General features: G+C 39.5%; 1 protein-coding gene across 1 annotated transcript in view; it reads left to right on the forward strand.

Annotated features, from left to right (window-relative positions):
- LOC133984078 (CUB and sushi domain-containing protein 3-like) overlaps positions 1–23,872 on the forward strand; it is a 212,287-nt gene that overhangs the window by 154,580 nt on the left and 33,835 nt on the right. The window contains exons 49-58 of the mRNA XM_062423328.1: positions 1,070–1,258; positions 3,653–3,838; positions 4,673–4,867; positions 5,606–5,779; positions 7,353–7,526; positions 8,368–8,541; positions 11,362–11,547; positions 14,084–14,257; positions 19,117–19,299; positions 22,435–22,611. Of these exons, the coding sequence (XP_062279312.1) occupies positions 1,070–1,258; positions 3,653–3,838; positions 4,673–4,867; positions 5,606–5,779; positions 7,353–7,526; positions 8,368–8,541; positions 11,362–11,547; positions 14,084–14,257; positions 19,117–19,299; positions 22,435–22,611 (1,812 nt within the window). The remainder of the gene's footprint in view (positions 1–1,069; positions 1,259–3,652; positions 3,839–4,672; positions 4,868–5,605; positions 5,780–7,352; positions 7,527–8,367; positions 8,542–11,361; positions 11,548–14,083; positions 14,258–19,116; positions 19,300–22,434; positions 22,612–23,872) is intronic.

A 23,872-nucleotide genomic window follows, 5' to 3' on the forward strand; every position in this document is an offset into this window, starting at 1 on the left:
ATTTTTATCACAGTGGGCTCCAATTGTTTGGGGTTCTCAATTATCGAGTTTTTAATATCTGTTAATTTACAAAATGACTTTGAATTTCCATGGAAATGATAATGGCTCACACTAGGAGATGTTCTCACACGTAAGAACCGTGAGGCAAGAAGAAAGTTACAGGAAGGCTTGCATGCTGTTTTGCACTCCTTAATTTCAAAAGGCTTTAAATTCTTAATTGGCTCTTTAATAAAGCAAGTGGTGCTAAGCAAGAGTAGCACAGGGAATCTTATTCCATTTGAAATGCATCAATAATAATGAAAAAGCACAAAAGATATTAATTTTTCATGTTGTGGCTCTCCATTATATTTAATACACGAGAGTGCTACTGTGAACGCAAGTTGGTGTAATGAATTTTGTAAAGAAAACTCCTCGTTGACTTGATTGACTTGAACGTGAACTGACTCAAACTCCAGTGTGTGTCTTTTCTTCTTAAATCCCTGCTATCTTGCAGTCATGCTGACTTGAAGGAGTGTTTGAAAGAATTCGTGAAGCACGCAGCCCTCCCCTGGATTTTCTGTCCCATTGGCTATTCAACGCTCATATTCTGGAAATCAAGTTGACCTTTTTTGTGTTCGATGGGCTGTAAGATGAGGGAAAAGAAGGCTATGGAACAAATAACTGCAGGACGCCCCTGAACTGCATGTGTTAAAAGCAAATTGAATATGTGTGTGCCCATAGGCCAGAGAGGAATAGTAATAATGTGATTTTGAGGACTTCCTTTGCTGTGTGGCACACAGCCTGAGTACTAAATAGATGTGACACTCCTCAGGCATTTTCTCTCATTATCTTTCTGCATTTAAAAGAGAGCCTTACTGGGACTAAAAATATTCACCTGGGCCTTTCTCTTGAGAAGTTCTGTTAATTCATCTTATCCTGTCCTTTTCTCTTTTTCATTTCCCCCTTTCACTGTTGATATCTACTTATCTGTTCTCTATCCCCTTTCTTTGAAATCATTCTCACCTTTTCTCCTGTTCCTCTTGCCCCCCCGTTCTTTTTTCCTGCCTATCTCTTTGCCCATCTATCGTAGCCATGTACTGCAGTACTCCAGACTCCCCGCAGCATGGCTTTGTAGTCAGCCAGACCGGGGGTCATCTTAACAGCATGGTGCGCTGGGCCTGCGACAGGGGGTACAAGTTGATTGGAAAGGGCACAGCTGTGTGCAAGAAGACCACCCATGGCTACTACGCCTGGGACGCACCAGTTCCCGCGTGTCAAGGTGAGCTCATCGGCCCTGGCAGCCCTTTATTTCCAACTGCAGCCTAGCTCTTTCCGTGTTCTTCTGGTCACTGCCTCTGCACCTCTCTGCTCAGAAGGCAGACTGGCAGACACTTAAGGCTCCCGAGTGTCTAAGCCCAAGACCTGTTCCTGTGTTGTTAGCAGCTGAACTGAATCCAGCCTGATTGAGAGCCAGTACTCTGTCAGGTGGAAAGGAAACAGAAATCAATCCTTCCTTCTTCTGTCAATGTCCACTTCTTCAAATTACTTTGGCTAACTCGCCATTAGCATGCAATGTCTGCTGCTGTTGGATTTCACGTAACTAATTGGGTTCTTTGATGTGCACATGTGAATGTGTGCATTTATATGTGCATGATTGCATGCACTAGCAAAGATACACACATGCACACACATACAAGCACTCACATGGCGGCAAATAGCAACAGATGGTGTGCTCAATTACATTTCATCATGATGCAGTGAAATCCAAATGTATGTCATGTACTTTAAAATGATTTAAAAACACTTCCCACCTGTGATTGATTCCATCAGTTTGGTAATTGCACACAGCTATTCCAAAGCATATAAACCCAACCATGGCTGCAAATAAGTTAATATATTCATACAGATGCTGTCCATCTGGTATCTGCTAGAGGGTCAAGATTACATTACAGAGTGTTCAGTTTTTCAGTCTCTCCAATTCATATTGTATGATATGTTGAGAATGTATAGTATATTAATGTACCAGTGTTGCTCATACATCGCAGAGAAAGAACACTAAGCTAAAATGATGTTTCAGGCTCATCGTCCTTCTAAACTTTAATATTCTTGAAGAATTTATGTTTTCAATGTTGAAACTTTCCATCTAGGTTGTAGAAATTTTTAGTGCTTGTGATTTAAATTGCAAGTTAGCAGTACTCACAAATGAATGTTGATGGATTCTCTCATGGGGTGGTGAAGGGCAATGTAATGGCTCCAGGCCATGTTGGCAGATTCATACCTTTGATGTTTCACAGTGTGCAGCTACCATTGCCGCTCACATTTTATGATGTGTGTGTGTTTGCATAACTGTTCCCATTTAGTGTAGCCCAGCAGATGTTGGTTTCCCTGCTCTGTTCACTCCCTCTGACTTGGCTCTGATGATAAACACCTTGAAACCTACTATCTGAAGGTTTCTGTCTGGTTTAAGCTCTGAGGCCACAGTAACCCATATTCATGCTGTGTAGGGGCAAGGACACAGTGCTGTTTGGGAGTTTCTCTATGTGTGAGTGCTTCATATTCTGAATGAAGGAGTGGATGCTGCTGAAATTATAGAGTTACATTATTGGTTGCACTTTGATCATCGTCATCACTAAAAGCAATCACCAATGTGTTTTTATGTTATGCACTGACAAATTGAAATGGTATAAAATCCAAAATATCAACTATCTCTGCAAGTGTCATGGACTTTGTTGAATAGCTGATTGCAAAATAACTCTCATGAAAACATTCTAAAACTTTGGCAGATTTATCGAAGACTTTAATTTTGATAACATACCTCTCTACGGTGTGTTAGACCTCCTCCACATTTGAGGTGGCTGGATTACTTTTTCCTCAAGGGACCAGCCCTACATATAATACTCCTATGGATTTCTCTAGCTAGTGAGATTTTTAAGACAGGAAAAATGTACACAGCAATTGACTTACGTATTGACATGATAGAAGCAATCCCACATTGTTATTATAAATGCATTAGGTGGGTGTAAATATCATTGTTTTCCTAAAATGTTGACTGTGGTAGTAGGCGTTCTGTTTTGCATTTTAGGAAATGTATCACTCTGCAGTGAGCCTGTAACAGACATTTTGACTTGTCATAGCAGGAAAAGCACAAGTCTTATTTTTTTAATGATTATTTTTGTTAATGATGGCTTAGCTCATTAAGTGTCCCAATAAGCCATTCCAGTCAGCAAGCATGCAAAATACCGGGGCTGTGGAACTTGCTCACCAATGCAATCATTATTAATGTCATTAATTACACTTGTGCTTTTCCTGCTGTAACATGTGGAAATATCTTCCATGAATAAGGTCTGCTTTCAGAAATCTAAAGGGTTGTTCAATGACAATGACAATTCAATGTAGCACAATTATTTCTTTTTTGGATTTTAACTATGATTAAAATCACTTAACAAGAAAATGAAGTAACAAATAGCTGCTTGCACGAATTGAAAAAAATAACATGACATATTCTTATGGACCATAAAAGATGTAGTATGAAGCACTTGTATACAAAAATTGTGACTATGTAGCTGCCTAGCATGCCTGTGTTTACCAGACGCCTCTCTGCAAATCTCTCTAGTATGTGTCTTGCACTGCGCTTAAACATGTGTGACGACAATCGTCCTCTTGCTGCCTGCAGCTGTGTCATGCGGTGTGCCCAGTGCGCCAGTGAACGGAGGTGTGCTCGCTGCTGATTACTCCGTCGGCACACGGGTGACCTACTTCTGCAACAGCGGCTACCGGCTCTCCTCCAAAGAGTTGACAACCACAGTGTGCCAGCCAGACGGCACCTGGAGCAACCACAACAAGATACCTAGATGCATAGGTGAGTAGAGAATGCTGAAAGAGGAGGTGGGACAGAAAAGGGGTAACGGCAAGAACCAATTGCATAGTGAGGAGAGCGCTATGGGGACAATACTGATTTTATAAACTTGACAGCTGTATTGCAAACAGAGAAAGTTTGAGAAATCCTCTGGAGACATCAGGGAGTATCAAGCACTTTTAACGAAACTCTCTCTGCGGTAACAGAGAGTGAAATACAGATTGCAGTCCCAACAAAACCACGAGATGTGATTACAGACTTTCTTTCATTACAAAAACTTGTTGGTAAGTGATGGTAAGACGGATGATAAAAGAGAGAATGATGTTAGAGGGAAAGTCTATTGCTGGTGCTGGGGTGAGTTTACATGGCAGAGCAACTTTTCCAAGTTTGAAAGTCGGCGAAAGGAGTGATTGACAACATTGTTTACTATGGAGACCAATGTTTATTCCCTGCTGTATATCTGTCTCACAGCAAAAAGGGGAAACTGAGTTTGTTTTGGAACTCATTTGGTTTTAGAGAGTAACAATTCATAAATACCTTTGTTGTGGTGGAACATGTTGTATAACTGTAGAAAAGTTGCTATTTACATTTTAACACATGGATTAGTTTATTCCACTGATCACATTTTTCCTTTGCAACTATTTGTATTTCCATTACACTGTTGGGTTGTTACACTACATACCGTATGTTTATGGGTTTTGACTTGGCTGTGTGTCTACAAGAAATAAGAGAAGAAATTGAAACAGAAGTCAATCCATTTGAATAATCCAAAACTAACAATGTCCACACCCCTCTGAATCCCCTCTTTTTTTCTCCTTTTTTCCCTTTTTGGCTCAGTTATGATGTGCCCCAGTCTTAGCTCCTTCTCTCTGGATCACGGGAAATGGAGGATAGTCAATGGTTCCCACTATGAGTATGGCACCAAAATAATCTTCACATGCAACCCTGGATACTACCGCGTTGGCCCTGCCCACATCCAGTGCCTGGCCAATGGGGCGTGGAGCTGGAGAAGTGAGAGGCCTCGATGTAGAAGTGAGTGACTTGTGCAACACAACAATTGTGGATCACACAAATTCATAATTGCAAATCACAGCAAAGTAGACTTTACAAAATTAAACTGAGCCAAAAGTATAATGGTTCTTAATAATTATATAAATTGAGTCCCTTCTCACACACACACTGTAAGTGTTTCATTAATTTCACAGAGGGGAATTGAATAGAAGAGAAATGAACATTGCTATCCACCCACATTGGGGGGAAAAAATCAATGTCCTGCCTTGTCTCAGGCACACTACATTAATAGATTGTAAGATTACTACTCTTCAAAAATGAATTTCTTATTCATAGCTCACTTAATCAACAGGTCAATGTTTTGTTTTTTTACTCTTCACTTATTTTTTTTAGGTTATATATTGTTTACTGTGAAAATGGGAAATAAAAGCTTTCTATGCTGCCATGGGAACTACTTTTTGAAAGGTAAACGAGCTAGAATAGTGTAATGGCAAAAGGAGATGCCAGCATCATGAAAGATGCTGGGACAAAGGAAAACACCATCATTATCTTCCCCATGAAATAGTACAGGTCACTCTTTTATCGCATTAAGGTCGGTAAGATGGGTGTAAATGACTGTGCTGTCCCATTGACTCTGAAGATGTAAGCCAACTTCTTTCTCCTCTTTCTCGCTCTCATGTTCCCTCTTACTGACTCTCCTGATGTCTTGTTCTTTCATTCCCTGCCTTTTCTGTCTCCTTCCTTTTCATCTTATTGCAGTCATTTCCTGTGGTGATCTGCCCACTCCTCCTAATGGGAAGAAAATTGGGACCCAAACTACCTTTGGAGCATCAGCCATTTTCAACTGTAACCCTGGCTATGTTTTAACTGGATCTATTGTTAGAGAGTGTCTCCTGTCCGGCCTTTGGAGTGGGATGGAGACTCAGTGCCTGGGTAAGCAAGGTCTAAATGATCTCTTTAAAAAAAGCCTTGACCTGGGTCAAACACTGCTGGCAATCTGTTTAGACAGGGTATGAGTTTTTGTGGCTAGGCCAACATGCCCTTCATAGAACCAGATGGGGAAGCAGAGGGTGGCTATAAGTGTTTATGGCTAATGACTGTAAAACATTTAGATAGGTGTACAATTTTTTGTATTGGTCCTGACCTTATGCTGGTACTCAACACTGCCACTTCATATTTTCCTTGGGGTCTGCTTGAGACCTCGTGGAGATCATGAGGTGAAAATTGTTGTGTAAATGTGCAATCACGTTTGGCAGCTGCCTTTTAGTTGACTTGAGCATGATGCTTTACAGTAAAGCCTCTGAGTCAGTGTAATTTGGTGTTTTCTAAAATGTTAAATGTGAGAGAGCAGCTCGAGAGCCACAGCTGGCCTTGAAACTATGAGGCACTTGCCAAGCTGCACCAGCTAAATTTCAGCATGTTGTTAACACACAGTATATAAACAAGAAAATATGCTACAGCTTAGCTTACCGCAGCTCATCACATCTCTGCACTGTCAAAGAAAATGAGACATATAGAATTACTTGAGCCGCATTCAAACCCACGCAGCAGCAAAATATGACTGGTTCCCTGGCAGATGTATTAGTCCGTTTATCAACCCTGTGGCACCAGAACTCCAGGCTCAGCTCAAGAATGGCTCAGTTCATTAAAGGAAGGGCACCTCTCTCTTGTTCAGTGATATGGCTGTCAGGGTTGACGTAGCCAGGGACCTCTCTGTATAGTAGCCTACTTCAGCACTATCTTCATAGAATCTGGCTGCTCTCAACTGGAGTGTGATAATGAAATGCTCGGCTGAGTTTCTGGGTGCAGGAGTGAATTAGGGAAATCAGACTCTCAGTCAGTGGCAATTTCCCAGGTTTTAAGTGGCAGTGGAAATCTCAGCAAGATTCCTCCTCTCTGAAAGGGATTTATTGTAGCTGAAAGTAATACGATTACGTGCATGAGCGTATTGCACAGATTTTGAGGAGTTCCACATGCGTCTGTCTGTCTACTGTAGATGAGAAGAGGCGAGTTATCACCACGAGTGAAGCTGAAGCCTGTATGAATTTAGAAGTAATAATTCAGAGATAATGAGCTGAAAAATGCTTTCCAAATCCAATATGTTTCATGAATACACTAACTAATTTTGTTTGCCAGCATTATAATTCCAAGACCTTTTAAATCATCAGTTTCCTCATTTCATTTTATAATACAGTTGTCAAAATGCAAAGTCATTCAAACGTGATAACACAATCAAAATTGTGTTTTTACCCTGCAATTACCGTCCATTAGTTCACTAGGTGCCACTGCAGGCTAACACTCCCAAATGTTATAAAGTTGGACCAAAATATTACACCACATGAATGATGGACTGCACTACCAAAGATCCAGGATGGACTGTCTTTGTCATTAATGAGTTTGAAAAGACAAAAGACACATGATTTTGTGAGAAAATAAAGATAAATGTAAATAAAGAAAGAAAACAATTTAACAGTACATTTTTTCCTTCCTCTGCATCATCCTACAGCTGGTCACTGCGGCATTCCAGAGCAGATCGTGAATGGGCAGGTGATCGGAGAAAACTTTGGTTACAGAGACACAGTGGTTTACCAGTGCAACCCTGGATTCAGACTCATTGGCTCCTCAGTGCGGATCTGCCAGCAAGACCACAACTGGTCCGGACAGCTTCCAGTTTGTATCTGTAAGTACTTAAGCAACCCCCCTCCTCCCCAGCTGATTGACTGCAATAGAGATCAGATGTGTTTTAGAGGGAAAAAGAGATAATTGCTGTGGTCATGTGTGATTGTTGACGCAGTACTGAGAGAAATGGTTACTGAATTGGTTGAAAGTAAGTTGGATGGAGTATGTGCCTGAGAAGAACCAATTGGTTATTTCTGAATTTCTCACTGGAGACGCTACTGCTCAGATGGAAAAAGAGCTGATTGGGACAATTTTGTTTTCCAGTTCTGGACTTTTATTTTTAAGTAACCTTTTGAATGTGTACATTTCTATTTACAAGAAACAAGCAGTTTGATTTGATCGCATTATTAAAATATATTAACTAAAAATCTGTTAAGCACTCTTTTTTTTTTTTAAAGTAACACTATTAAAAAGCAATTTCCAATTCCCATAAGTTGCTGTTCCTTTCCTTGAGAACTGCTGAAGTGGATATCTATCCTCATAATGTGATTCTCAATCTTCTATTCACTTATTGACACGCTGAAATCTGCCATTCCCCTTTCATCACGATCATGTCTTGATTCTTAATTCCCCTGCTGTCTTCTAAGGTTAATTATATGGTAATGATATACCTATGATAGGTGTCAATGTCCATCACTTAGATATCGATCACTTTTATTGAATTGTCTCTCTCTCCCTTAATCTCTTTCTCTCCCTCTTTCCACACTCTATCTTTTACACCCCGACTCCTCTTCTTTTTTTTTCCTTTTTTATATATACTCCTTTTTTTATTGCTGTTCATCTCCCATCCTCGTCTCTACCTCCTTCCTTTCACTCACGTCCCTGAATGGTGTCAACATCAGCTGTCACATGTGGCCACCCCGGCAGCCCTATCTATGGCCGCACCACAGGCGATGGCTTCAACTACAATGATGTGGTGCGCTTCTCCTGCAACAAAGGCTACACCCTGGAGGGGCCCTCCACAGCCCAGTGCCAGGCCAACCGCCAGTGGAGCCAGCAGCCACCAACATGCAGAGGTAGGGTCCAGCTGAGGAGCGACTCCTGCAGGGATGTATGATTGGCAGCTTGACTGACTCGAAGTATCAGGAAGAAGCAGATGTATTCTGTAGTTGAACCAAAACGCTGCTTGTCTCTGTCAGCGTGTGTAGGTGATGCTCAAACCTACATTATCTTAGTCGATACGGACATGAATCAAAAGTAATAAGTAGTATGAGAATTTGGAACCAGCATATGCATCATTTTACTCAATTATCAAGACCAAGTAACAATCTGTGGTGATTATTTTCGGAAGAAACTAGCTCTTTGTGTATTATTACAACCAAAGATATTTCAGTGTTTGATAACAGAAGCCTCTTCTATCTAATTATGCCTCTGTGAATTAGGCTAGCCATCAGTGGCAGGAGTAGGATCGAGTCAAGTGTTGAAACAGACTAAAATGGCATTTGTTGGTCATTTGTGATGGTTCAGAAAACCCAAGCTAAAATGACCACAAGAACTCAGCAGCCAGCAGATGTACTGTATCATGATCTGTCAGAAATCAACAGCCAGTGACCGCCAGCATGCAGAGGCAGAGACACAGAAGCAGAATGGATAGAAGTGCTGCTCACACATGTATTAATTTGGATGAGAAAAGTCACTGTGTTCTCTTGGTAGAGCATTAGGCAGCAACATCTGGAGCCCTGGCCTCAGAGCAAAAGCAGGAAAACGGCAATAACGAGCTTGCAGCAGAACGTATAGAAACAGGAGAGTAAATGGGGAATTGTTTTTTTACATTTTCTGCCAGTTTCTACCAAGAGGCTTGCTGCAGGGAGAGATTACTTTGAAGTCAAAAAAGCATACAGAGTGCATTTAATGGAAAACATCTTATTTGGAGTGTTAGATGGTGGCTGTTTGTTAGCGGTGTCCAATGTTAGTTTGCCCAGGTTAGGCTCATTAGGGATGTGTTTACAATCAGCAGCAATGCAGGCATTTCTGTGTGTCACCATAGCACAGAAATACTCATTTGTCTTCCCAAGATGTTTTTGACAGTTTGAATATTTTTTGTGAAAATATTTCCCATTCTTTACCTCTTAAAATGGAACAGATAAAGGTATTGTGGAGTATGATGGAAACTTTTTATCATTTTAATAATGCTTGGGGGGGTATTCATATTTGGATTCTCACTTGAGACACATATGTATTGCAGTGTAAAAATTGTTTTATATGGTTTTAACTTACTTTAAAATTCAATAAAAACATAGTAAAAGATCAGGAAGTGATCATGAATACATTAAATTAAAGAACTTAAGTTGAGTGATATATATTATGGCTTTAATTGGTTTGTTACAGTACCTCTGGATCTGGTGGGAAGTGAGATTTGCCAGATTTTGCCCATTTAAAAATATCTCTCCTTGGCACGAGTTTTGTCGGCTGTCGGATGTGAAGAGACACAGTTTTCATTACTGTAAATAGCACAGTAGAGACAGACCTGGTAAAAGATCAAAAGAGTAAAATTATATTAAACTGTCATGACTCCCTATGTCAAAAAAAGTCTGTTTGTTCTCTCTAAAAATGTCTCACAAACCAGCTTTGTCACACATTTACATTATTGATTTAATTTGATGTTGCCCTGAACTTGATTTCACCCTCATCTGCTTTCAGCTGTCTGAAAAAACCCGGTCAGCAGTGTGGTTTTGGAGACTTTAACTGGTCCTAAAATTGATGCTTGTGAATTTGTGAAAATAGCTTTTTGTTCTTTTGTTTTCAGGAGGAAGCAAAGTGTGTTATTATTATTGACAATGCTTAATATAGCCTTGACTCACTTGTCTCCCTGTTTGTAGAATAAACAGCAAAAGCCACTGATCCAGTCACATCAACACTTCTATTATTAACTCAGAATTGAACATGCTGACAGATAGAATTTATGCAAATGAGGCTTCAATCACAGAAAAAAAGACTACACAGCCTCCAGGAAAGAAAAGTCAGATCTTCAGTGATGATACTGGGTGGAGTTAATTAGGCACATTGCCATATGACAGTAATGCGTTGTCTGGTTTTTGTTTCAATGTTATTCTGGAGTAAAAGTGTTATTGGCAGATTACAACTTGTGCAGATACTGTTAACTTAATACATGCAGTATACATGACTAAAATAGGTATAATGTAGGCAAAGGTAATAATAGACATCACACAAATTATCAAAATATGATGATAAAACTTGCATCATTGTCCAATGGAGAATTCACTGCATGTTATATGTACCTTCTGCTGTACAGTTGTGTAATGTTCATTAAGAACATTTTAGTGTTCCATAACAACCTTACAGACAGAGATGATTGTACATATCACAAATGGCTTTTGGGAGACGCTGCCAGGAAGTGAATATTCATTTTGGCTCAAGTCAACATTAGTAGCCTGTAAGTCAATAATTCATTGACATTATCTCTGAAATCTACAATAGATGGATGTGTAGGAAAAGTTTCCAAGAGCAGTTCTGCAAACCATAATTAAAATATCACAGTATAATTATCATGAAAAGCATATAGCTAATATACTGAATTGATAATAGACATCATAAGACTACACTCAGTGGGGGGATGCTGGGAAAGGGCAAGAGACCTTTTTTAGTTCAACAAGTAATGATATGACTAACTGTAATTTGCTTGAAATTACAATGAAAATGTGTCTTGCCTGAAATATCCTTGCAGCTATAAAAATTAATTGGACTACTGTCAGTAGTCTGCTTTCTGTAGTCTCCCATTATGATTAAACTAATTGAATAATTCATGAGGGCATAAATGTATGCACAGTGTATGTGTACATATGTATTCTTTTTTTCCTTTTTTCTTCCTCATACAGTGGTGAACTGCACAGATCCTGGTATCCCTGCCAATTCTATCCGTGAGAGTAAGATCGAGCATGGTAACTTTACATTCGGCAGCGTGGTGTTCTATGACTGTAACCCAGGATATTACCTCTTCGGCTCGTCAGTGCTCACTTGTCAACCAGTCGGCCACTGGGACAAACCTCTACCAGAATGCATCGGTACGTCTATTTCCTGTGACTACTTTCTATTTGAACTGACTTTAACTTTAATTGGCAAATGTTGTTATTGTTTTTCAAGTCAGGTTGTTTATTTCTGTTTCTCCGCTGTTCGGTGCTTCAGTCTATCCACTTTCCTGCTGAACATAATCAGTGCATTTTGTACACATTATGGTGAGTGATGATGATTGATGAATAATTATACAGAGGCTAATTTAAAAAATCAAGAGAAAAGCTACACTCTCAATTGTCTGTCTACAACCTTGTTTGGGATCTCATTTGCTTTTAGAGTTTTAGTGGTGCAAGTTGTTAAATGCTACGACTGTGAGCATCTGCATAATGATGCCCCAGTGGCTTATGGCTATATTATACTGTGCCTAACTGAGAAATGGAGAAACTATCATAGGACCAGTTTTTCAGGCTATAGCTAAAGCCTCAAAACCAAATACTTCCATTAAAATAACAACATCTATGAACTGTAGGAGTTATCTGAGGTTGTAATGTTGCTTTCAGACACCTGGCTCATGCACTCTACTTTCATGTGAGTCTGCCAACGGTATTGACCTATTTCTGGTGAAATTATCTGAAGTAAACCTCCACATTCTGCACACAGGCTCAGAGAGCACTTCATTTCATGGTAGACAGGTGACGCGCGGCATTTATTTTATCAAACAGAATCGTAATGAAAGAGATGCACAAGAGTGTCTATCTTAACTCTTGTGTAGTCTTAACATTATGTATATTTTCCTTGTCCTAAGGGTCAAAAATGACCTGCCTTCACTAAACCCCTAAAATAAATTAGATGAATTTAATTTTAAACCCCCAAATTATTTTGCTGTTTTGTCATTCATCACAAATATAGTAAATCTGTCACATCAAGTACAATCTGCATCCTATGGTTCTTCTCCGGGCCTCCACTGGTCGGCTTCCCGGTGTAGACTTCCATCTTCCAGGTGTAGCTAGATTGTGCGTCACAGGCCACCCATATCTTGATGCCATACTTTTCAGGCTTACTGGGCATATATTTCTTGAAAGGAACGCAACTTTTTGACCAGAGAGATTACTATCAGTAATTTGTATCAGTGTCAGAAAACAAGCATATAAATCAATGATAATATAGCAATACATAATAAATTAACAGAGAACTTACATTACAGATATGAAAATAAAAATATACCTCCGAATGGAAACAATTACTTAAGGCCAAGGGTTGTAGAGGTATGGCAGGCACTCTAACCCACTTCTCACAGTCCTTTCTTATGGCCACCAGTTTCTCTCACTTGTCTCACAGGTCTCGACTCGCGCTTATCGAATCATAGCATTGGCTATGGCATTGTGGCAAGACAATCGCCCTTCCACTCTCTTTATCCCAGAGACTAGATGTAGCCTCGCCTCTGGATTTATACACACCTGCTAAGATTAGCAGCCCTGTGTAGGCACGCAGGTCAATCTCATCCAATCTTTTTTATCTGAAGATGTTGCATTGTGCTCTGGGTTGTATTCTTCCCCTTATTTTACTTCAGATACCTCCTCTCCTCCTCTTCTAAATCATTGTTCTCTTGTTCCTCCTGGATATCTGGAAAAAAAAAACGGATCTATGAACTGTTGGGCACTGAAATGTGCACTCATGTCTGCAGGGGAGATGCACACACATAAGCACAATTTCTCATTGTGTGTGAGTGTGTGTGTTTGTGGTGTGTAAATGACTGGCTCAAAAATGACCAAAAGCAATGTTTCACGTTTTCTAATGTTGGGGTCAGTCTAATGTGTGAAATGTCATTACATTTTAAGTTGAGAAAAAAGATAATTTGAGGGGTTTTCTCTGCAGTTAAATATAGGTAATTTTTCACCCATAAGACACCACTGCTCCAGGGGTCAGTGACTCTATATTAAGAATTTAGCTTTGCTTAGTCATAGCAACACTGCATTATGAGACTAAGCTAATTAAATGAGGGCTCCCACAAAAATTAAAGGTTAAAAGAATAATAGAGTAGCAGAAGAACTGATGTAACAAATTCGATTTTAGTCTTGAAAACAAAACTGAGAGCATTATTATAGGTGTGTACATAGTATTACATCAAATCACTGGTGTTGTTCCAAGCAAGCAAACATATTTCTGTTTATAGCATCCAGGGCACATTAATCTCCTAAAATTGTTCTCCCTTTCAACACAAGCATCTCTAATCTGCTTCCAGATTCAGTCAAAGTTTACAGAAGTGTAGATCAACATGTTTTTTTGGTGGTTTGCATGTTTTGACAGGGTATTTAGTATTTTACACTGAAACATTGTATGTGTCTTAACTATCTGGGCTAAGATTGTATGAAAAATAAAAATGCTAAAGTTTAATCCTCAATATTTTACTTCTAATTAAAAAGATATATTTTGTTTTTCCATCTGGCCATCTATTTAACAGTAGACAACAATATTGTGTCTCACTAGCACCATTGTTATCAAGTGTGCTAAGGCATATTATACTAGTTCCTCCACCCATTCACTCCTCCATCGATAATCTTATTTCCTCTCCTTTCTCTCATGCAGAGGTGGACTGCGGCCACCCAGGTGCACCTCCTCATGGAGTGATGATTGGAGAGAAGTTTACCTTTGGCGCCACGGTGCGCTACTCCTGCTCTGGAGACCGCCAGCTCATAGGAGACTCATCACTCACTTGTCAGCTCAATGGACACTGGACTGCCCCACTGCCCCACTGCTCAGGTACACACACACAAATGTAGTCCTACATGTACAAGCGTGCCTGCACACATCCACACCAATATAAATTAGTTTCTCTCTTTATCTTTTCCTCTATGACACTGATATTAATACCATATTAGGAACTGATAGTTGTGTTTAAAGGTTCAGTTCACCCAAATTACAAAGCATAAACAAGTCATATTTTCTTATCCATATCCTCTTGTGGTATCTAGCCACCCAGTTAATTTGGGTTTTATTTGCCCAGCCTTTGAGATTACTGCCATCACCCTGATACCACAGAGTTTAATAGAATTCCATGTGTGCTCACAGCATTAAAAAATTACTTTAAAAAAATTCAACAGCAACATCTCTTTTCACAAACAGTGTCCCAAATCCTCCACAGAGTACACGGTCAACAGTTTTCATAGGACTATTTCTTAGATTAACTCTGTATTAGAATACCACAAATATTAAAAAGATCTCAAAACCTGGGAAAGTGAAGTCAAAACTATTTGCATAGTTAGATAACACTAGAGGTAAGCGAGAACTGTCAGGAGAGTATTCAAATTACACCTACAACATGAACACCGCACTGCAATGGTGTAGTGCCTGGGAGTCCTGTTATTAAAAGGATATTTGGATAACACTGTGTGAAGTTCGGAAAACACAAAGCAGATATCAGCCTATTGAGCCAATTTCCTACCCTCAAATTACACCCCCTTCAAGCTCTTATGGAATGTTTAAATAGTACCTAGTTGCCAAAATATTAGATCATTATTGTCCACAAATTCTCCATTGACCTAAAGCAGGTCCAGCATTTCACATTTCAGAACAGGCACTCTTGTGGTTTTTCTGATGTGTCTGCATTTGGCTGATGAATGCTCGATGAGTACACTGATGGTGGAGCAGTGTCAAGTAACCCAAACAGTACCATTTAACCATCATTCCTCTTTGTTCAGTGATAGGGAGTTATGACACCATAATAGTCAATCAAGTGAGTGATCACTCTTGACAATACCTAAATGCAGACTCTGGCAAACAAAAGTTTGAATAGAACTGTTTGTGTCCTGCGTTCAAGACTTCTAGTTGCAGACACTCCTCTTGGTGCTTTTCTGAAAATCTCTAAAAAAAAAAAAAAAAAAAAAAAAATTGTCCTTAGTGTATGTACGTCTGTAGAACTACAAACTTCCCCTGTTAATACCCATCTGTGCTTTTCCCTCCCATCACACTTGAGCATTCCTGACCATTTAAGTGGATTCTCTTTACTGAATGTTCACTTGGTTTGTTCATCTCACTGATCCAGAAGTAATGTTTTTAAGCAGACTTGTATGACAGATTTTTCCCCCTTCTTCTTTAAATAGAAGAACTTTCTACTCACCTTCAATATTTTGTATTTACTCAGACGGTGGAAAAGTAGAGAGGCGGTGGGGAAGCCTCCCAGGATAGTAAGACGACACATATTGCAGAAGCTCAAATCTATATCACAGTCAGAGTTTACGAAGGGTTTTTTGCTCTTAGTTTTGCAAAATAGAGAGAGCGACACAGAGATATGTGGCAGGGTGCTTGTTTGTTTTCACTGTGTATAGCCTTATGTATAGTTGTTTTAGGCCTGAAACTATAGCAATAATCGAATAAAGCTTTTTATTCTAATTCTATTGGTTAGTATACCAAGCAGTGTATGTAAGGTACTGTATTTTTTTCTCCTTTATGAACTAGTCTTCAAAAGCAATTTTCCATCTGTTATTGAGAGGATTTGGTCAGCATTCTAATATAATAACAAATGAGCCCCTTGGAAAGTTGTGATTTGCAAATTTGCCTTATATTTCATTTTCATTGCCTGCTTTCAAGATTGTGTAACACCAACATGAGGTTTGCTGCCTGTGTTTGTCTGAAGACAATCTAGGCAATCTAATCTAATCTAGGCAAAACAAACATTTAATACCAAAATAGAATCAGCACTTTTAATTTAACTTGTCTAAAACCTAATCAGCATCAACTCATCACATGAGAAGTAAGATAAGTAAAGCCAACATGAATCTATTCCCATGTATTTAAATTGTCAAAGAGCAATTGCTGTTTAGAGAGTAAAACCCTGTGGAGGAATTTGTGGAGCAGAGTTGGAGTCCCGGGTCAGCGACTGGAGGATTTAATCATTATAAATGATGCTGTGACTTATTGAGCTAAAGAAAAATGATGTGATGAGGTGAGCTATAGCAGATTATATGAATTTTAAATCAGGTTAAAAATGCACCCTTAATTTGTTTTTATGATACAACACCAATCCCATGGCAGATACTAATAGAAAAATATGACATTGGATTTTTTAAAGACACTAAAGGAGGATTAAGGGCAGTTTTCTTATTTCATTTTTTAAAATGAAATACGAAATAAATTCATTTTATGACTCAGGAAATATTGATATTGATGTTGATTATAGAAGATGGTCATTAGTGTAAATGCAATGTCCTCACAGCCACACCAGATTGTACCGCATTAGTGCTTCTAATTAATAATGAAATCAGCAACTCGTAATGGAAAAAAGAAACCTTTTGTAGATCATTCGTTCATTGCTAAGAGGCTTGATGAATTCAGACCCATGGCAGCAACTATCTGTTACAGCTTCAGTAGAAATCAGAGGGAAATAAAGTTGTGAGGAAGCAAATGTCTGGAGAGTGTTAAATTAGTGCAAATGTACATTTTAGCACCTAGTTTCACAGACACATTGCAAAAACTTATGAAGTGATGCAATTAGTACTGCAGTGTTACCAAGATAAATGAGATATCCAGAAAGTGTTAATACATGTCTAGATGTTTTTTGAAACATTTCCTTTTTCATGTCCCATCACTTAGTCTAAGCCTCCCTTTGATGCTCTCCAAAAAAAGTTTATTTGCAGAACAGTTGCAGTATAGTCTTTAAACATGTTCATCTGCAGGTCTAGAAATTATTAAAATGGAACATTGCTATTTTCAGAGAGTGTAGACCACCAGTACCAGCAAAATAATCCCAGCTATGAATTCCTCAGAAGTCCGGACCAGCGTCACCAACAGTTCTCATCCTTGCGTCCATCCCTGCATCGATTGTATCTTTCCTCTCATCTGTCCTCCCCTGTTAATTAGTAAGAGCAGGCTTAAAACTGCTTGCCAAGACATAGATATTCCCCTTTTATGCTTGTCTGTTGCATGGCTGAGTTGAGGGCCTTATTATTTCCTTACAAAGGGAGCCTGGTGAATGGACATTAACTCAAATTCAAACCAAATGCACCACCATCCCAATTAGTGAGATTATAGCTGTCATAGTACATGCCTGGCCGAGCTGCCCCACCTAACCAAAGGAGACTAATGAAGTACCTACAGCTGCTGTGAGACATACACACACATGTAAGCTTACAGAAGTGAACATGCACACACCCAGGCAACAAATGAGCATGCATACTTACATGCACTCACAAAGACAAATGCATGCAAGAGGCACAAACACAAGCGTGCATCAAGTGCACTCACACATAAAGACACATGTAGTAAAATGGTAGACATGTATGCACACACACTCATTGCTAATTACTGCCACACACAATCAAATCATCTCCAGCTGTGAGCCTTTGACCTGACAAATCCAGTCCATGCATATGTGAACAGTTGGATGTACATAGAAGATATAAGCTTGATGTTTGTGCAGTAAGGCTTTGTCAACAAGTCCAGTATTAGTGCATCTGTTTGCTGCTCTGTAGACAGAGAGCTGCAGCTAATATGCAGAGAATGATGCACAGGGTGTGTTAACAGCTCAAGGAATAGGCTCTCAAAGCCAATAAAGCACTGACTTCCCACAAAGAGACAACATGTACTGAACCGTATAGACAAGCACAACAGATTAGATATCATACACACTAAATCTATCTATCTATCTATCTATCTATCTATCTATCTATCTATCTATCTATCTATCTATCTATCTATCTATCTATCTATCTATCTATCTATCTATCTATCTATCTATCTATCTATCTATCTATTTATCTATCTATCTATCTATCTATCTATCTATCTATCTGATTGTTCTGTTCTCTTTCCTCCATTTCATTTCTTTGAGAAAGCAGAAGCAGCAGTGATAGTGGTGGTTGGTGTTATGTGTTTTTTTTCCTTTGCACTGAAGATGTCCCTGGCGAATCCAAAACCAAAAACCTCCCCACCCCCTAGACTCCATTCTGACTCAGACACCACTCAGCTTGGCTTGCTGTTCATCACAACATGAAATGTTCAGTAGTCGCACCGCCCTGACTCCATACCTGTCATCTCTCTCTCATTTCTTATGTTTGAGAAAGAGAACATGTCCCCTTTTTTTTCTTTTTACCCACCGGAGACAACCCTAATGGGGACATGGGAGGAGAATTAATGAGAGATGCAGCATCTCTTCTTATCTGCCTTAATCCATAGATGTGCAAGACAGGTGGTGCAAGACACTGAAAGTGCTGTATGTTCTTTTACAGGACAAAAGACAGGAGAAATATTTCAGGATAATGAAAATGCATTTAGCTTCAGAGGTCAAACTGTATTCATCATTTCTCATAACCACAGCTGGTTGCCTTTTAATGCTGGTCCCACTGCTTTTATGGACGGAAAGTGCCTTGTGTCAAAGCAGTGAAAAGTATTGGTCCTTCAGGTTGTTGGCTTGGTGACAACTGCTCATTGGTGCATTGTGTGTTTTAGATGTACAAAAGCTGTACAGTTTGGGTCTAAGTCCTCTCTGTATTGTCTGTCTGCTTGACAAACAGTATGTTGCACTTCACTACCATACCAACTTAAAAGGTCCCATCTATGAGCACACAAATAGACACTTAAAGTTGATGGTATATTGCTCCTTGTCTGGTTATCTCCCACTGCAGGCGACTCGGCGGGCACCTGTGGGGATCCTGGCACACCTGCCCATGCCAGCAGGGAGGCAGGGAACTTCAAAGTGCGCAGCAAAGTACGCTTCACCTGCGCAGTGGGACATACACTATACGGCTCAGCAGAGAGGATCTGCTTCCCCAACGGGACCTGGTCGGGCAGACAGCCGTTCTGCAAACGTAAGAGAAAACTCTACAATGTCTCTATGATGTTGTGTATGAATCAGTAGGAGAGGAGAGCATAAGAGTCGTACAAAAAGGTGACACACACATTTCCTCACACACAGGTACACAAACATTTAAACTCAGTTACACAAAGAGATATTGGGTTATAGTAGAGCATATGAAAAACTCAATACCTTTTGTGTATTGACTGAAAAGAAGGTAATTTGCTGGTGGTAACTGCGCATGTAAATAATATGTTTGAAGGGCAGGTATTAACCAGCTGTGCACTGTGCACAGATGACTTCTGTTACTGTGGAGAGGAGGAGACGGAGGCACAATGACAGAATACGCAGAGAACGTATCTTTTCCACCCGTGTTAATATTTTTGGAGTGCAATATTTTTGTTATAGGTTTTTTTCTGGTTACATTTTTTTGCTATATCTCAATATGTTGGTTAGGCTCTTCCACTAGAATCTCTAATTCCGTGGCATCAAATTTAATTTGGCACTTGTGGGCTTTCTGCTCATCCAAACTCTCCATTTAAGCAAAACCCTCATTTAAATACTGCTGTCTGCACCTGTTGTCATTGTGCAGTTTTTCTTAGTAGATCACCTACAAAACGCATGCTTACCAAACTGCACACGCAATTTAGTACCCTTTATTTGGGGTCTTGGTAAATCAGGCCCAATGTGTCTTGTTTAGCCATGCTGTTGTTAATGTGTACTAAGTGATGTGACAGCTTCATCCACATATTATGTTAAATACCTGTAAACACTAGAGTGTTACATTGCTGCTCTTAATGCACCTCATTACTCTCAAATATCCAATAGTGATTCAGTCTGTAACCAGTTCATGAATGTTTGAAGGTGGTTAACGATCAAAAAAGGTTTCCAAAAGGCAGATCATTCTAATAGCAGTAACAAACACTAGTTGTTATACTAACCTTGTATTTAAAACTGTCCCAATTCATGGGCTGCATGCAAGTGTAATTGAGCACACTGTGTACACATGTACATAGTAGGCTCTCATAGGCATCCACACCTACACATACAAGTTATTGCAAAAGCTCAGTACCGCACCAGATGGATAAGTATCTCTCTTCTGCAGTCTGGTATTTTCTGCCAGCACATGGTGCTGTGACTAGCTTCCAGATTGCAACCAAAAAAATAATTAATTCTAGACACCTAAAGCCAAGTTCCTTTTGGATTGTGATAAATGAATCATTGTGGATTTTGAAGATATTAGTTCACAGAACGCCAGCTCTACATCTTGCATAAATTACCCCCAGGGGTCAACCGGATATTGAGGCAAATGTATGACTGCTTCTGCTCTCCATTACTTACTGTCCGCCAGCTTGGCACAGTTCCAGTTTCATTTTTACTATGATACTATAGGCCAATGCACCAGGCCCTCTGAACTACTCTCTGTACATCTGAATTTCCTTCAGTCTCACTTGTTTCTCTCTCTTTTTCTGTCTGTCTCCCTTTCTCTCCCCTTCATTTCCCCCCAATGTCAGCCTTGTTCTATCACTTCTCCCCTGATGTCTCTTTGTCTTAATCTCGTTGTCTGGCTGTCTCTCCATCCATGTCCACTTATCCATCTGTCCCTCCTCTGTCTCTCACGCTTTCTATTGCTCAGCCCCTTTCCTCCCTCCTCGGCCTTTACTATGCATCTTTCCTACCTTTTTATCTCCTCATCTCCCAGCTGCACTTCTGATTTAAAGATTGTTTTAGCTATCCCTTTCCCTTGAGAGGGAAGGGACAAGAATTCACTGGAGCTTGAATGCGTTTCGGTGCTGTCTGTCTGTGATCTAAAGCCCTGTCTACTGTTAAAGCTCATCCATCTTTTATCCACAACATTTTACAGTCTCTGGAAAACAGTCACTATGGATATTCAGCTTAATATCCATCTCAAATCACCATCAATGTTTGTCCTGTCTATGTGTCATTATGTTTGTCTTGAGTTATTAAGAAAGGCATGCATGTGCATTTACAGGACAGGAACGTGAGGATGATGGCACCTGGGGTGTTGGTGTATGTGCCAGAGTAATGTGTTTGCACCTCGATGAATGTGTGTGCTTATGTAAGCACATGTACTAATTGAGAAATTACCACTGCACCTACAACACGTTTGTCTCCTGCAAGAATCACTATTTCAGATTTTCCAGGCAATTAGGTGATTGAGAGAGCAAATCAGTTTCCTAATTAGACATGATTTGGAGCAGAAGAAAAACACATGAAACAAACTCTGTCCTTCCCTTTCTTCAGGAATACATTTTGTGATGTATATTGAAATTCAGGGAAGGATACAGCAAGGAGAAAATGAATTTACCCTACAGTCCACTACAGAAATGCCATTTTCCCCCCAGCAATCCCCAATGATTGTACAAGGAGTGATATTTCGTCATAATGTATCGATAAAATTATTCTATAACTGCTCCTTATATAATAAGATGTAGTAAGTAAAAGTTATGTTATCATTAAAGTTTGAAGCCTCAGTCTATAGACTGTCCTCAGACTATAATTGCAAATTACTCCATCTTGTTCTTGTTTTCAGATTGAATTAAGTGTCATTACCACAAATGTGCTGCTATGGGACTTGACAATATATAAACTGCACTTAATTTACTGATGAGTCATCAATAATATGATGGAGATTTGTGTACCACTGCACCAGCTCTGCTCATTAGTGTCTCTTAATGAAAGCTGTTATGCTGTATAGAGTATGGTTCTTTACTGGTTTTGGTCATAGCTTCTTTAAAAGAAAAACAATGCTTTCTTCCATCCCCTGATGTGAAGCGCACACATATAATGGGAAGCTGTGACACAAGCCAGTGATTTCTATTTGCTCATTTCAAACTGTTCCACCTCAGTACTAATCAGACAAAAAAGTCAAAAATCTACAAATATGCATCAGGTGAAAAGCACAACAGCAATTGTTTCATGAATAAATATTTTTATTCACATAATACGGGAGAAATATTTTTTTTCAAAGTCCTTTAATCACCTTGAGGCCTTCAGAAGTCATCTTGCAGCCACCATGGGGGCTCCCAACCCTCAGATTGTGAATCACTGATATGGAAAATAGAAAATCCATTACTATTTTACACCTCTGACCTTCACCTCCTCTTTTTTCTTCCTTGTAATGCAGCGGTACAATGTGGGAACCCAGGTACACCTGCTCATGGCCGTATTTCCCGCGTGGATGGAACAACCTTCTCCCACTCCATTGTGTATTCTTGTATGGAAGGCTATTTCCTAACTGGCTCGCCCACACGCCAGTGTCTGGCCAATGGCACATGGTCTGGCACGACTCCAAACTGCACAAGTGAGTATTATATGCACCGAAACATAAAGGGAGATTGGTGTCATGTTTCTTGGTCTTGTGGAATACACTAAAAAGCCTACTCTGTTGCACAATGTTCATGTTATGAAAGAGAAAGAAGAGCAATGCATTGTTTACTCACTGTGAAAGAAAATTCAGCCACAGTCCTAAATATACCAATGCTATGAACAGTGCAATTCAATGTTTCTTGGTTGAGCTTAATCACACATCTACATAGGCATTCACATAATTTGTTATCGTCACTTTCAGAAATAGAACAGGAAAATAAGTGAAAATAGGATTAGGGAGATTAGTCACCTCCATGGGTATTGTGGGTACACCCACAATGAATTAAGTGGCCTCCTGGTTGTGAGCCTCTGCTGACCAAGTACGCGTCCAGGCGTGTCACTCACACAGTATAGTTGACTGAATCAGTTATTGCTCTGTAGTCTGTGTGATGCTCCATGAACGATAAAATGGAACTGAAGATTATTACGCTCCCTATTTCGTCCAAAAGGAGGCGCTCCAAGTGATCAACAGTGGTGATAAATAATGGTATAAAATTTCAAACAGGACATAAATCTCTTTGAGCCTCCTCTCCCTGTGAAGCGTCAAAACTGTCAGGTGCTTTTTTATTGTCTGGATCTCAGCAAATGAACCTTGCAGTAATTAAGAAGTATGGCAATCTATATTCAATTTGCACCAGGATGACTATCAAACAAAATTACACATTGTTCTTCTCTCTGAAAATCACCACTTTCTCTCTTCCTCATTCTTTTTGCTTGTTATTGAATCACAAGAAAAGATAAATGGTATGGGCATAATTTTCAATTTTGGAATGAAATGAGTCTCTGGAGAGATAAACACAGGGAGGGAGAAGAAAAGAAAGATTGAAAATTGGATTGAATAATAATGATCATTCAGAAAAGAACAATAGCTTTCTTTCCTCTTTTCCCAAATTCTAGCTTGCTCATCACCAAACTTATTATAGTTATTCGTCTGTATGCCATCACTTCATATTATGTTTCAGTGGTCACTTCAGGAACATCAATACTTAATATGCCAAGATTGGCCCAGTGTGCCTTCATTAAGGAGGCAATCATTTTCACGGTTCATGGGTAATCGATCATGTAGGTTGCCAGATCAAAGTCACACAACATTCTCAAGGGGAAAGAAAAAAGTTCATCTTTTATTTTTTTTATTTTTTAGTCTCTTGGTGACTGATAAATGAAACTTATAAGGCACGTGGAGGAATTAGCAAATT

This window comes from Scomber scombrus, chromosome 7 (assembly GCF_963691925.1).
Source record: "Scomber scombrus chromosome 7, fScoSco1.1, whole genome shotgun sequence".
In the NCBI taxonomy this organism is placed as follows: domain Eukaryota; kingdom Metazoa; phylum Chordata; class Actinopteri; order Scombriformes; family Scombridae; genus Scomber; species Scomber scombrus.